Source organism: Mytilus edulis, chromosome 9, assembly GCF_963676685.1.
Source record: "Mytilus edulis chromosome 9, xbMytEdul2.2, whole genome shotgun sequence".
In the NCBI taxonomy this organism is placed as follows: domain Eukaryota; kingdom Metazoa; phylum Mollusca; class Bivalvia; order Mytilida; family Mytilidae; genus Mytilus; species Mytilus edulis.
Window position 1 is genome coordinate 787,762 of NC_092352.1, and position 14,650 is coordinate 802,411.

At 32.9% G+C, this 14,650-nt stretch overlaps 1 protein-coding gene across 1 annotated transcript in view; it reads left to right on the forward strand.

Moving 5' to 3' along the window:
- Positions 1-14,650, forward strand: part of LOC139489370 (polycystin-1-like protein 2) — a 73,529-nt gene that overhangs the window by 13,853 nt on the left and 45,026 nt on the right. The window contains exons 3-5 of the mRNA XM_071275680.1: positions 262-435; positions 649-681; positions 1,336-1,479. Coding sequence (XP_071131781.1) covers positions 262-435; positions 649-681; positions 1,336-1,479 — 351 coding nt within the window. The remainder of the gene's footprint in view (positions 1-261; positions 436-648; positions 682-1,335; positions 1,480-14,650) is intronic.

The window sequence follows — 14,650 nt, forward strand, 5'->3', positions numbered from 1 at the left end:
TATAAGGTAAATACACAAAAGATGATATATAAATAGTCTTTAAAAGCAATATTTAAATATAAATGCAGTGACACATCAGGTATTGACACATCTAATAACACTGTCTTAAGAGATTGACTATATTCTGCTACACACTTGTTCTTATTTATATATTAACAAATATTTGAATGTTTATTTATAACCCAATTTTTAAGAAACTTTCTAGACTAGCTGTGCAAGACCAAACCATTTGAATAACTGATCCTTCCTTTTATTTAATAGATACTAACAACAGATGGTTTGTGATGAAAGCAGGACTTGCACAGAACCAAGGTTATATTATAGAGGCTACTATTACCTTGCCGGGTGGAAGACTGAGTAAGAGTATGTGGATTGTAACCACCGATTATCTCTCTTATGGAGGGTCTTGTCGTGTGGAACGTAGTTCTCATTTTGGTGAGTACTTAAATGTTGGTTGTCACTACATATTATCTCCCTTATGGAGGGTCTTGTCGTGTGGAACGTAGTTCTCATTTTGGTGAGTACTTAAATGTTGGTTGTCACTACATATTATCTCCCTTATGGAGGGTCTTGTTGTTTGGAACGTAGTTCTCATTTTGGTGAGTACTTAAATGTTGGTTGTCACTAGATATTATCTCCCTTATGTAGGGTCTTGTCGTGTGGAACGTAGTTCTCATTTTGGTGAGTACTTTAACGTTGGTTGTCACTAAAGATTATCTCCCTTATAGAGGGTCTTGTTGTGTGGAACATAGTTTTCATTTTGGTGAGTGATTTAATGTTGGTTGCCACTACAGATTATTTCCCTTACAGAGGGTCTTGTTGTGTGGAACGTAGTTCTCAATTTGGTGAGGACTTTAATGTTGGTTGTCACTACTCTTATAAAGCATTTGGATAAGGTGGTTTTTTTATATGTGGCATGTGTTCAAATGATGTGTGGTCTTCTGAAATGGCAGTCTCTTGGAAGTCATGTTTTAGCATTTGTCTTAGTTTACTGATTTGTGGCTTCGATTTATAAGATTATCATGTTGCCTGCTGTAGTGCAGTCTATGAATGGGTAAAAAGTATAATATTGTCAGTGGTAAAATAAATTGTATTTCTATATTCTATGATGCTAAAGGCCGTTAACATGGTTAAAGTCCATAATTGTGGGTAGAAATACACATTAGGATTAGCCACTATAAAGAATATACTAAGTACACAATATTATCTTTGATCAACTTTTATACTGTCATAAGCTTTGTGGATTTGTCTTTATGTATTTTAATTGTTCCAAATATTTTGGTCAGTGAAATTTTGACATTTGTTATTAACAGAGCATAGTACCTTGTTTTTCAGCCGATCAATGGCAAGTGACAGCTAGTGGTTGGAAGGACGAAGGTTTTAGAGACAGAAGAGATAAAAGGATAGATTGGAAAGAACACCTTAACTATAGAATAGACCAGGTCAACTCTGAGGACTCATCTTTACTGTATTATGGGTGTAAGTAGGAATAACAAACACCAAGATCACTCCCAAGATCACACAAGATAATTCCCAAGATTACCACAGTTCTTTCACTAAAGGCCACAGAGGTAATAATAATAATAAATTCTTTATTTAAAGAGGGTAAACACAGTTAGTTACAATTACTAATCTTCCCTGAGGCCCTCATATACATGTATGCAATACAAGTATAAAAAAAATGATAATAATAAGAGAAAAAAGCAAACATACAACATATAAACACAATTGTATAGACATAATAGTTCAATGTACATGTACCATGATTTAAAGATATAAAACAGTTACAGATCGCATGTAGTAAATAGACCGTATATACAAATCATTAAAATCATACATTCTAAGAGTAATAGTTGCAATCATTTCAGACTGAATTCAAACTGAATATTGGGACTGTCTCAAGTATTGTTTTATAATTTGTTTAAAGGAATAAGTGTTTTGCACTTTACGCATTTCATAAGGTAGTCTGTTCCATAAAACTGATCCAGAATAAGCAAAAGATTTTTTAAACAGTTCAGTTTTTGGCTTTGGAACTATCAAATTACCTTGAGTAACACCCCTTGAGGTGACTCCCAAGATGAACCAGAACACGTCCAAGAGTGCATAAGCTAACTCCAAAGATAACCCAAGATCACTCCCAAGACCACATTAGATAATTCCAAAAAGCTTCAAAAATCAGGTCCACTTTCAGGTCTTTAGTGTAACCCAATTGATTTAGATCATGACAGATGGATTATTCCCCTTTTCGGTGTGAAAATGCCGGGAAAGAAATAATTGACATTTTGATAGTTTCTGACTAGAGATTAACAGATTAAAGATGTAAAATAATGTTGTTGTTTTCACATTTTCATACTTAAGTTGTTCATGAATCTTTAAAGAATCACCATGCATACGAAGAGAAAAGGGGGGGGGGGGTGTACTCTGACGTTATACTTTGTAAGGGTTTTCGTAATCAAATGTTCATTTCTAACTACACATACATATACGTGTGCCGATTGCAAAAGAATTATCTTGCTTACTTCCTTAAATTTTAATATCATAGGGTCTTTACAACTTTTAGATTACCAAGGTTTAGATTAGTGAAATAACGTGAAGACGAACGGCAAAACAGTATTTCTAAAACAAAATGATTCTCCAGATAGGGAAAACACTTTAACAAGCACAACTGCATGGTAGTATGAAGCCCCTTGAAGGCTTCTGTCAAACTCATGTTTTACGAGAAATATTTATCTGCTCAGCCCTGTTCAAGTTTTTTCAATGTTTTTTTTTTATTTAAAAACATTTTTAATTAAATCACTGAATTATAAGGATCAGTTACTGTCACATCACATGTGTGAATGGGTCCTTTTTTTAAAACTATATCAGCTATAAGCAATGATTTCTAGAGCTATGTTCATTGTTCATTAAAAAAAGAAATTTCTTTGAGATAAAACTATTTGTTTATTCAATAAAGTTGTATGCATGTGAAAGCATTGAGTTCAGTATGAGTATTATCTGCCTATTACATACAAGTATGACTATTGATATTTCAAAGGTTTCAAAATCAAAGAAACTTATAATTTTTCATTCATTTCAAAAAGTTTTCTCAAAATTAAAACAAAAAGTATATGTCACATTGAATTAAAACTGATAATTCTGATATAACAATGCACACAATATATACATCCTTGTAGGTTTCCATGATCCATAATAAATGTAGACATATATCATTCTGCTGGTTTTTATATGATAATGCTGTACTAGATAAATCCTTATTCCTTTACTTGTGTTTTTTTTTTATTTCACATGTATCATGCAAAGAATATTCCTATATATTCATGTAACATGTTGTGAATTACAATATATATACCAGTAAGTACATGCAGGTACCACATATGATGTTTGAATTATAATTATCACTTAGTTCACAGTTTTATGTATATATATCCAAAATTATCTCAACTACTGCACATGATGCATAATGATATGAACATTTCCTTTTGTGTGTTGATCCTTCAAGAAAGAAGTGCACAGTCATTTCCTCTGATGTAAAACCTTTATTTCTCTGTCTTCAATGTTCAAGAGTCAGTTTTAACAGTAATGAAATCTTTCCTTTTAGTGTCATACTGAAAACTGCTGCATTCCAAAATTACATGTGACATGGCATGGGGTTTCATATTCAGCACTGTTATATTTTTGTCATATGTCATCAAGATTTTATCTTAAAAACATTGATTTCACTTTCTTTTCATGTATATATCTAAAGCTATCCTCATACATGGTTACAAATTGTCTGACAATTTCCTTGTATATATATGTTGATCTTCATAAGACAGAAGTGGTCACTCTTTTTCTTTGATTACTTTTTTCAAATTTCAGTAAGGCTATCATAGTTAAAACTAACTTGTATGACACCATTGCCTCCAAGTTATCTTCATGCATGTACTGAAAAAAATATGTAAACCATTAATGGCATTTAAAAGTTATTGGTATTCATGTTATGATACACATAGAAAACTTCAGTCAAAATTGTCACATATTGTATATTCCTTAATTATTTTTGAATTAAAAGTAAACTTGACACAAAGTTTAATTGATGAATTGTCTGTAAAAGTACAATAAAGTTTATAAATACAACTTTCTTTAACTGATATTTACCCATCACATTGCTTTGCCAATTTGTTATTAATAATCAATATAACTTTAATAATCAATATGGGGTGGGTGTGACTTATTACACCAGATAACTTAATTATATTCACCTAAACTGAGGGTCTGGATGGTGTTTTCAGAATAGATACACCAATCATGTAATAATCCCTTAAGCAAAAGTGCAATATTTAAAGGCTGAGAAATTAAAAATAAAGAAAAGACTGATAATAAAAGAAAATAATGATGTGTTAAAATACAAAGAATAGAGAATACTGGGCAAAATAGATAAAGATAAATATTGAAAATGGTATATAAAATATAGAACTGAAGGACTCTAGCAGGAATCATTCATTATAATAAAATTGATACTTACATTTAATTGTGTATAGACCTCATACTAGTATTTGATGTTAAAGAAACTACACTCTTAATGCATTAACTGTCAACTTATGTGTGCCAGTTGTAAATCAATCTGCAAAAGAAGTTACAATAATTACTGAAAGGTTTCAATTAATATTCAATTGTATACACACCAGGTTGTAAAATAAAATACACAAAATTAAGATTGATCTGTTGATGTAAATTGTTTTATAATAAGTGTGTTAAAATTTGAAAAGATCTACACAAACACACAAATACTTCAGATACTTATTATCATATAGTGAATCAATATTAAAAATACATATTTAATTTAATCTTATGTCTATATATAAAATAAACATAAGAAAACAAATTATTAAAGACAAAAAATTCAAATAGATATAGGAAGATGTGGTGTGAGTGCCAATGAGACAACTCTCCATCCAAATAACAATTTAAAAATTAAACCATTATAGGTTAAAGTACGGCCTTCAACACGGAGCCTTGGCTCACACCGAACAACAAGCTATAAAGGGCCCCAAAATTACTAGTGTAAAACCATTCAAAAGGGAAAACCAACGGTCTAATCTATATAAACAAAACGAGAAACGAGAAACACGTATATATTACATAAACAAACGACAACTACTGTACATCAGATTCCTGACTTAGGACAGGTGCAAACATTTGCAGCGGGATTAAACGTTTTAATGGGCCCAAACCTTCTCCCTTTTTCTGAAACAATAGCATAACATCACAACATATAAAAACATACGATAAAATATCAATTAGCAGACTTAACTCAATCAAAAAATGTATGATTACACAAAGAACGAATAAATTTGATCTGCGATATCTGAATACAAATGCACAGTTAATTAAATATTAGAGACAAACAGTCATGACCAAAAGGCTATCAAATAAATTCAAACACACTGAGAAATATTTAACCAATCAATGTTCACTTTAGAAAAAAAACGTTTTTTTATAATCTTGAAGTTTATACAAATGTTGTAAGAATAAGTGAAAAATTGAAGATATTACAAATAATCAAAGCTGGTATACAGCCAAGATCCATATAAATAAAAAATGACAAAAAAGCATTATAAACAGTATCAACAGGTCGAATTAACAAGAAAATACGATTTGAGAGTACTCGCAGTTACTGACAGCTAGTTAAAAGCCAAAACCAATTAATAGTAAAAAATCATGCATCAGAGACTAAAATCGACTAAAACACATCACAGGGATTTAGTATTTTAACGTCATTAATAGTCAAAGAAGACATGACTTGTGCAATGCCAAAAATAAATGTATCGACAGGTAGTAGTATAGTGAAGAGCGACTTCTATAGAAATAAAAGTTAACGTGGCTGTGTCCCCTATACATCTCGCCTCAAAAGATAATGAAATTTAGTTATGTTTTAATTTGCTAATGACAAAATCAATATTAGTGCCAATGTGAACTATATTCAGAGATCTAATTACAATATTGGTACGATAACCCTTACTTATAAGTTTGTTCAAAGGTTCGATGAGTTTACAAGGATCACATAGTGATTTCCTCGCTTTAAGTACAATATTACCATAAAATTTAGGATGAGAAATACCATTTTTAATAAGCTTTCTACAGGTATAGCCAAATTTACTAATCAAATCTTTGTATCTATGAAAGAATTTAGTAAAAGTTTTAAGTAATTTATGGTATCGAAATCCCTGACACAACAATTTACCAGTGATGCATTGATTACGTTCGTTAAAATCTATGACATCAGAACACACACGGGCAAACCGAACGAGTTGCGATATATAAACACCGTATGATGGAGCCAAAGGCACATCGCCGTCTAAAAAAGGAAAATTAACAATAGGAAATGAAAAATCGTCTCTTTTGTCGTAAATTTTAGTGTGAAGTTTCCCGTTTGAAATTGAAAAGACAAAAAATTCAAATAGATATAGGAAGATGTGGTGTGAGTGCCAATGAGACAACTCTCCATCCAAATAACAATTTAAAAATTAAACCATTATAGGTTAAAGTACGGCCTTCAACACAGAGCCTTGGCTCACACCGAACAACAAGCTATAAAGGGCCCCAAAATTACTAGTGTAAAACCATTCAAAAGGGAAAACCAACGGTCTAATCTATATAAACAAAACGAGAAACGAGAAACACGTATATATTACATAAACAAACGACAACTACTGTACATCAGATTCCTGACTTAGGACAGGTGCAAACATTTGCAGCGGGATTAAACGTTTTAATGGGCCCAAACCTTCTCCCTTTTTCTGAAACAATAGCATAACATCACAACATATAAAAACATACGATAAAATATCAATTAGCAGACTTAACTCAATCAAAAAATGTATGATTACACAAAGAACGAATAAATTTGATCTGCGATATCTGAATACAAATGCACAGTTAATTAAATATTAGAGACAAACAGTCATTACCAAAAGGCTATCAAATAAATTCAAACACACTGAGAAATATTTAACCAATCAATGTTCACTTTAGAAAAAAAACGTTTTTTTATAATCTTGAAGTTTATACAAATGTTGTAAGAATAAGTGAAAAATTGAAGATATTACAAATAATCAAAGCTGGTATACAGCCAAGATCCATATAAATAAAAAATGACAAAAAAGCATTATAAACAGTATCAACAGGTCGAATTAACAAGAAAATACGATTTGAGAGTACTCGCAGTTACTGACAGCTAGTTAAAAGCCAAAACCAATTAATAGTAAAAAATCATGCATCAGAGACTAAAATCGACTAAAACACATCACAGGGATTTAGTATTTTAACGTCATTAATAGTCAAAGAAGACATGACTTGTGCAATGCCAAAAATAAATGTATCGACAGGTAGTAGTATAGTGAAGAGCGACTTCTATAGAAATAAAAGTTAACGTGGCTGTGTCCCCTATACATCTCGCCTCAAAAGATAATGAAATTTAGTTATGTTTTAATTTGCTAATGACAAAATCAATATTAGTGCCAATGTGAACTATATTCAGAGATCTAATTACAATATTGGTACGATAACCCTTACTTATAAGTTTGTTCAAAGGTTCGATGAGTTTACAAGGATCACATAGTGATTTCCTCGCTTTAAGTACAATATTACCATAAAATTTAGGATGAGAAATACCATTTTTAATAAGCTTTCTACAGGTATAGCCAAATTTACTAATCAAATCTTTGTATCTATGAAAGAATTTAGTAAAAGTTTTAAGTAATTTATGGTATCGAAATCCCTGACACAACAATTTACCAGTGATGCATTGATTACGTTCGTTAAAATCTATGACATCAGAACACACACGGGCAAACCGAACGAGTTGCGATATATAAACACCGTATGATGGAGCCAAAGGCACATCGCCGTCTAAAAAAGGAAAATTAACAATAGGAAATGAAAAATCGTCTCTTTTGTCGTAAATTTTAGTGTGAAGTTTCCCGTTTGAAATTGAAATGTCTAAATCTAGAAAAGGACAACTGCTGCTGTTTATGTTAGATTTAGTTAAAGTAAGTTCGTTTGGGTAAATTTCTGAAGTATATTTAGAGAACTCTGGATTATTCAACGAAAAAATATCATCCAGATAACGGTAGGTATTTTTGAATGTATCAACCAAATGTAACAATGATGGGTCTTTACTGAGTTTGGTCATAAACTGAGATTCATAGCAATATAGAAATAAATCTGCTATTAAAGGGGCACAGTTGGTGCCCATAGGAATACCTACTACCTGACGATACACTTTATCGCCGAAACGTACATAAATGTTATCAAGCAGAAAGTTTAAAGCTTCAATCATATCCTCACATTTCCAGTAAGTGTATCTAGCATACTTTCCTTTTTCGTTACAGAAAAAGGCCTTAAACGAGTTACAGCAAATAAAATTACAATGAGATTTTTCGAAAGACCATTTTATCAAATACAAAAACTTTTTCTTTATAAGATTGTGTGGAAGTGTAGTGTACAGAGTAGAAAAATCATAACTGTCAACAGAATTGTAAGGACCATTGAAAGCATGTATTTTATCTAAAACCTCTAAAGAATTTTTAACACTCCAAAAATAATTAATACCATTATTTTCATAAGCTTTATTACAAAAGTTAATAACCAGTTCTTTGATAGTAGTAAGGGAGGTGGTTAGAAGCACTGATAGATTAGTAGTAGAACACTTACTCGAAGCGGAGATGAAACGGAATTTAAATGGTTTTTTGTGTAATTTCGGTAACCAGTACATGGTAGGGACTTTCAAATGTTCGGAAGATGCTTTAAGCTGGGCAGTGGCAGTGGTATGCTTGTTAACGATTTGACTCTCTGTGGTGCGCACTGACCTGAATGTAGAGGAATTTATTATTTCGTTTTGAAGAACTTTCGTGTAGTATATGCGTCACACCACCACTACATTATTTGCTGCCTTGTCTGCCGGTACGAACACAAACCGCTCTGCGAGTACCTTGAGTTTGTTTTTTATTCTAGAAATGGGAATATCATGGTTCCTATTATTAATTTCAGAATTGTTTTCTAAATGAGATATTCGAATATCAACAGTATTCATAATTTTATTCAAATAACTGTCTAAAGATTTTTTATCGGATTTTTCACGTTTGCACCAATTTTTACAATAGGCAGACAGAGCGTCTTTAATGACCTGACGACACTGTTTCCAATCTATTGTAGATGGAGGACGGTATTTCGGTCCTTTCTTTAGAAAAGTTATGACTTCACGGTCATCGACTATGTTGAGGTCTCCTGTGATAACATGACCATAGGGAACATATTTAAAACTAGATGTTTCGCAATCTCAAGTGGAAGGAACATTATTTTCTATATTGACGTCTGTTGTAATTGACGTATAATTGAAAATCAAATTTCTGCTCGGTTTTTTATAAGAATACGAAATAATGGGTTGTTCTATATTATCAAAATATGGAGGTATTAAGCTATAGACAGAAGAGTCATTGAATATGCTAGACAAATTAATAAAATCAATACCTCTATTTATATATTTTAATTTGAGAAAATGTCGTTTACGATTTTCAGGTTTATCAATAATAGGAAAAAGCCTGTGATGACAAAAGGCTGTAATAATACGGGTGTATTCATAAAATGGGCTAAAAAAAGAAATTTTATCACACTCAAGAAAAATAGCATATAATTTACTTATAGGTATCTGACCCAGTTTGCATAATACTTGATGTCTGCCATTATTCTTTATTATAGATAACAGATCAGCAAGTGTATAATTTATACGATATTTAATACGTTGATTGCGGTTCTTGCGTTTACCATGAGACCTATTATTTCTAAGTCGTTTATCAACAATATTAATGACATCGATATGAGTTTTAGATATGTTCCCCTGCCCTAATATTTTATCATTTAGACCGAGAGGATAAGCTGTTTGAAGTCTTTTTATCCAAAACAATTCGCGAACTTCGCGTGATTTTTCAAATTGCTTGTGTGATTCCCCTGGTTGTTTTTGAACGGTTTCGAGCGGTTGGAATTTTATATATTTCAGATTATGATTATGCTTATCTAAATGCTGATATACTAAACTTTTGAATTTTTTGGGTCTACGAAAGCGGTATAGATGTTCTTGATTTCTTCTGAAATACTCTCGTCCCGTCTGTCCCACATATTGAATACCACACTTAGGTTGGGTTCAAGTTACCACATATATTAGGTTTTGAGTTTTTCAGGTAATATCACAGGAAAAGGAGAGCGAAAAGGTTCTCCCGTTCACTGTTGACCTTATAGTATTTTGAGAAGTTAATCTAAAACAAGTTAGTCATTTTTTGGCATTGCACGGGAAAATTTGTGGATATCCACGTGCATTTTTGTTAAATAATCTGGCTGTAGTGGCATTACCAATACGTTTATTTATGCACGTAGATAACCTAGAAGTTGTGTTGTTGATAATATTTTTTCCATTCCGTAAAATCATGATAATTTAATAGGGGTATAGGATCAATACAAAAGACCGGAGGTTGTAACATTGAATGAGGATCACAGTTACGGAATAGGGAATAATTAGGAGTGCAGTAAAGAACTCTTACAAAAACTGTAATAAAAGGCCCGACGTATGGACTTAAATATAACAAAACTGACATGTATAACAAACACAGGGCAAAAACAGTGGTTGTAAGAAATCTAATAAAAACCATAGCAGGGGGCAATAAGAAAAAAAATAGCAGGCGTGGATGAGTATCAATACATCCCAACATCGTAAACAATAAAGAAATAAACATGTGAAAGCTCTCTCACAGGCAAACAACCAATAACTGAAATATATAAGGGCATACACTACAAGCACGGGGACACATTCTACTGCATCCACACAGCACGAGTAACAAACCCTGCAGTAAATAGATATAGGAAGATATGGTGTGAGTGCCAATGAGACAACTCTCCATCCAAATAACAATTTAAAAATTAAACCATTATAGGTTAAAGTACGGCCTTCAACACGGAGCCTTGGCTCACACCGAACAACAAGCTATAAAGGGCCCCAAAATTACTAGTGTAAAACCATTCAAACGGGAAAACCAACGGTCTAATCTATATAAACAAAACGAGAAACGAGAAACACGTATATATTACATAAACAAACGACAACTACTGTACATCAGATTCCTGACTTAGGACAGGTGCAAACATTTGCAGCGGGATTAAACGTTTTAATGGGCCCAAACCTTCTCCCTTTTTCTGAAACAATAGCATAACATCACAACATATAAAAACATACGATAAAATATCAATTAGCAGACTTAACTCAAAATGTACACTAAAAGGGATGATTTAAAATAATACTATAATGACTTTAATATGTAGCATCAGATTCAAAACCATCAATGAAAAGTTGTTAATAAATTATGGCCATGATAATAAATAATATTTCTCACATATAATATCTCATGTGAATGCTTCCACAGTGTGATTAAAAGCAGGCTGAGGCATAAGTATGATGCACAGAGTAATGCATGCATATATTTTGAATAAACTTTTGTTTTACTTCTACAATATGTTATAAATTGGAATAAGAAATGATTTATCATGTGTAAATGCGATCAGTTTTAAGATTCATGTACAAATATTCCTTACAGATCTTTAAAGAAAATGCTCTTGGGGGCGGGGCGGGGCGGGGTGGGGGGGTGGGGGGGGGTGGGGGTGGGGGGGGGGGGGAGGTTTAAGGCATAGGTGAAAGGTGGTGGGCCTCAGCCGGCTTGTTGATCGGGCATTTTAACAAATTCTACTCCTTTAACACGTTGCATGGTTGATCATGGTTTCCCAAATTTAAACATTTGACCCGCATGAATGCATCCCTGGTCAGTCTGCAAAATGTGGACGTGAAATTATATTTGTATAGGCAATAGTCAACAAAGCTTGGATTGTTTATAAGCAAGTAAGATAGTGTAAACGTGAAAAATTATTTCAAAAGGAAGTTTCAACAGACTAACCACATCATGTTGACAGCGAAATGTGTAAATAACCACATTTTTTAAGTAAACATGCAGCTTTCTCTTCAGACTACATTCATAATCGTGAATGAAATGGCTATCCAAGATCCTCGGCAGAAGGCTAAAATAATTTAAAACAAACTTACCTCAAAATATAACCAACCCACATCTATATTAATGTGTTGTTGTCGAACTGAAGACACTGACTTCTATCATAACAAGGTGCCCGATCAGCTGTGGGTGACAAGCTAAAATCTGACGTCGACGAAACGTTCTAGCCAATCACGTGTCGAATAGTTGGGAAAATGACGTCAGATTTAGATTGCGAGGCAAACACCGAAAATCATTGCTATTTTTTTATAAACTGCATTAACCTACCTGCGACTTTGAAAACTGTTTATGAGTAAAAAATCGGAAAAACGTGAAAAGTAGCCAAAATCAGGTGGGGGTAGGCATTTTTTGATTGCCACTACCTGACTGGTAGTCACTGTATGTATAAACTATTATCGTAAATGCATGCATAGGTAGTATAGGAACACAAAGAGGCATAATATTGCCAATAGGAAACTAGTCTGTAAAAGTTTAGGCAGATCTGACTTGACAATACTAATTCACCAGCAAGACACTTAAGTCCCATATACTCCCAGTTAGCATGAATGGACTGCATTCACTATAGGATAAGACTTGATTGACAGAGAAACACAGTCTGGTCAATGTTTACCTCTCAAGGTCGTTTCAAAATCAGAAAATAGACGGAAAATGACCATTTTTCAGTGGGGGTGGGTTCAAACCCACGAGAAAATCTTCGACCTCCTCCCCCCCCCCCACGCATGCCATCCACCCCCAAATCTCAATATATAGTTTAATAGATGAGCATCAGTTACATCATCAAGAGTCTGCTAATTTGCATATGATTGCAAATTTTCGAAAACCCCTGATTTTCCAAAAATCTCTTGGGGGCGAATGAGTTAAGACTACCCAAGATAACTCCCCAATATCAAGCTAGTGACTCCCAAGACACTCAAGCTTTATTTAGCTATTTTCTGTGTTATGTGTTGTGTTTTGAAAGTTGTATCTTCTTACATTGACATACTCTGTCTTACTTTTCAATGTTTTCATGCCCCACCTACGATAGTTGAGGGGCATTATATTTTCTGGTCTGTGTGTCTGTCCCTTGGTTCGTTCGTCAGTGCGTCCGTGCATCTGTTTGTCTGTTCGTCCACTTCAGGTTAAAGTTTTTGGTCAAGGTAGTTTTGATGAAGCTGAAGTCCAACAAACATCAAACTTAGTATACATGTTCCCTATGGTATGATCTTTCTTATATTAATGCCAAATAATATTTTTACCCAATTTCACGGTCCATTGAACATGGAAAATGATAGTGCAAGTGGGGCATCCATGTACTTTGGACACATCCGTCGTCGCCTGTCATCTGTCGTCGTAAACTTTTTCAAGAATCTTCTCCTCTGAAACTACCAGGCCAAATACTTCCAAACTTTAACTGAATGTTTCTTAGGGTATCTAGTTTATAAACTGTATCCGAAATTTTGATCTATCAACAAACATGGTGGCCATTGCTAAAAATGCAGTTTTTGGCTTATATCTCAAAAACGAAAGCATTTAGAGCAAATCTGACATGAAGTAAAATTGTTCATTAGGTCAAGATCTATCAGCCCTGAAATTTTCAGATGAATCAAACAACCCAATGTTGGGTGGCTGCCACTTAAATTGGTAATTTTTAGGAAACTTTGCAGTTTTTGGTCATTATCTTGAATATTATTATAGATAAAGATAAACTGTAAACAGTGAAAATAATCAGCAAAGTAAGATCTACAAATAAGTTAATATGACAAAAATTGTCAATTGACCCCTTAAGGGGTTATTGTCCTTTAATGACAATTTTTCACAATTTGTTCATCATATTTGCTAACTTTAAAAAATCTTCTCCTCTAAAACTACTCAACCAAATTCAACCAAACTTCAACTGAATGATCAGTAGGGTGTATAAAATAAAGTTTGTGTTTTATTTTCTATTTCGTCAAAAAACATGGCTGTCATGGCTAAAAATAGAACACAGGGTAAAATGCAGTTTTTGGCTTATATCTCAAAAACTCCAGCATTTAGAGCAAATAAGACAAGAAGTTAAAGTATTCTAGGTCAAGGTTTACCTGTCCTGAAATTTTCAGCCGAATTGGGTAACTGGTTTTTCAGGTATAACGCCCCTGAATTGATGATTTTAAAGAAATTTTGCAGTTTTTGGTTATTATCTTGAATATTATTATAGATACAGATAAACTGTTAATAGCAAAAATGTTAAGCATAGTAAGATCTACAAATAAGTCAATTTGACCAAAATTGTCAATTGACCCCTTAAGGAGTTATTGCCCTTAAAAGACTTTTTTTACAATTTGTTCATCATGTTGACTTACTTTAAAAAATCTACGCCTTTGAAACTGCTGTATCAATTTCAGCCAAACTTAGGCTAAATGAGTTTCAGAGTATCTAGTATAAATTTTATATTTTATTTCCTTGTATGTCAAGAAACATAGCTCCTATGGCTAAAATAGAACATAGGAGAAGATGATTTTTTTTTTTTGCTTTTGAAGAAAATAGGATGATTCAAAGAACATTTAAATAGATTGAAAAGCCAAAATGATCATTGATGAGAGATTTAA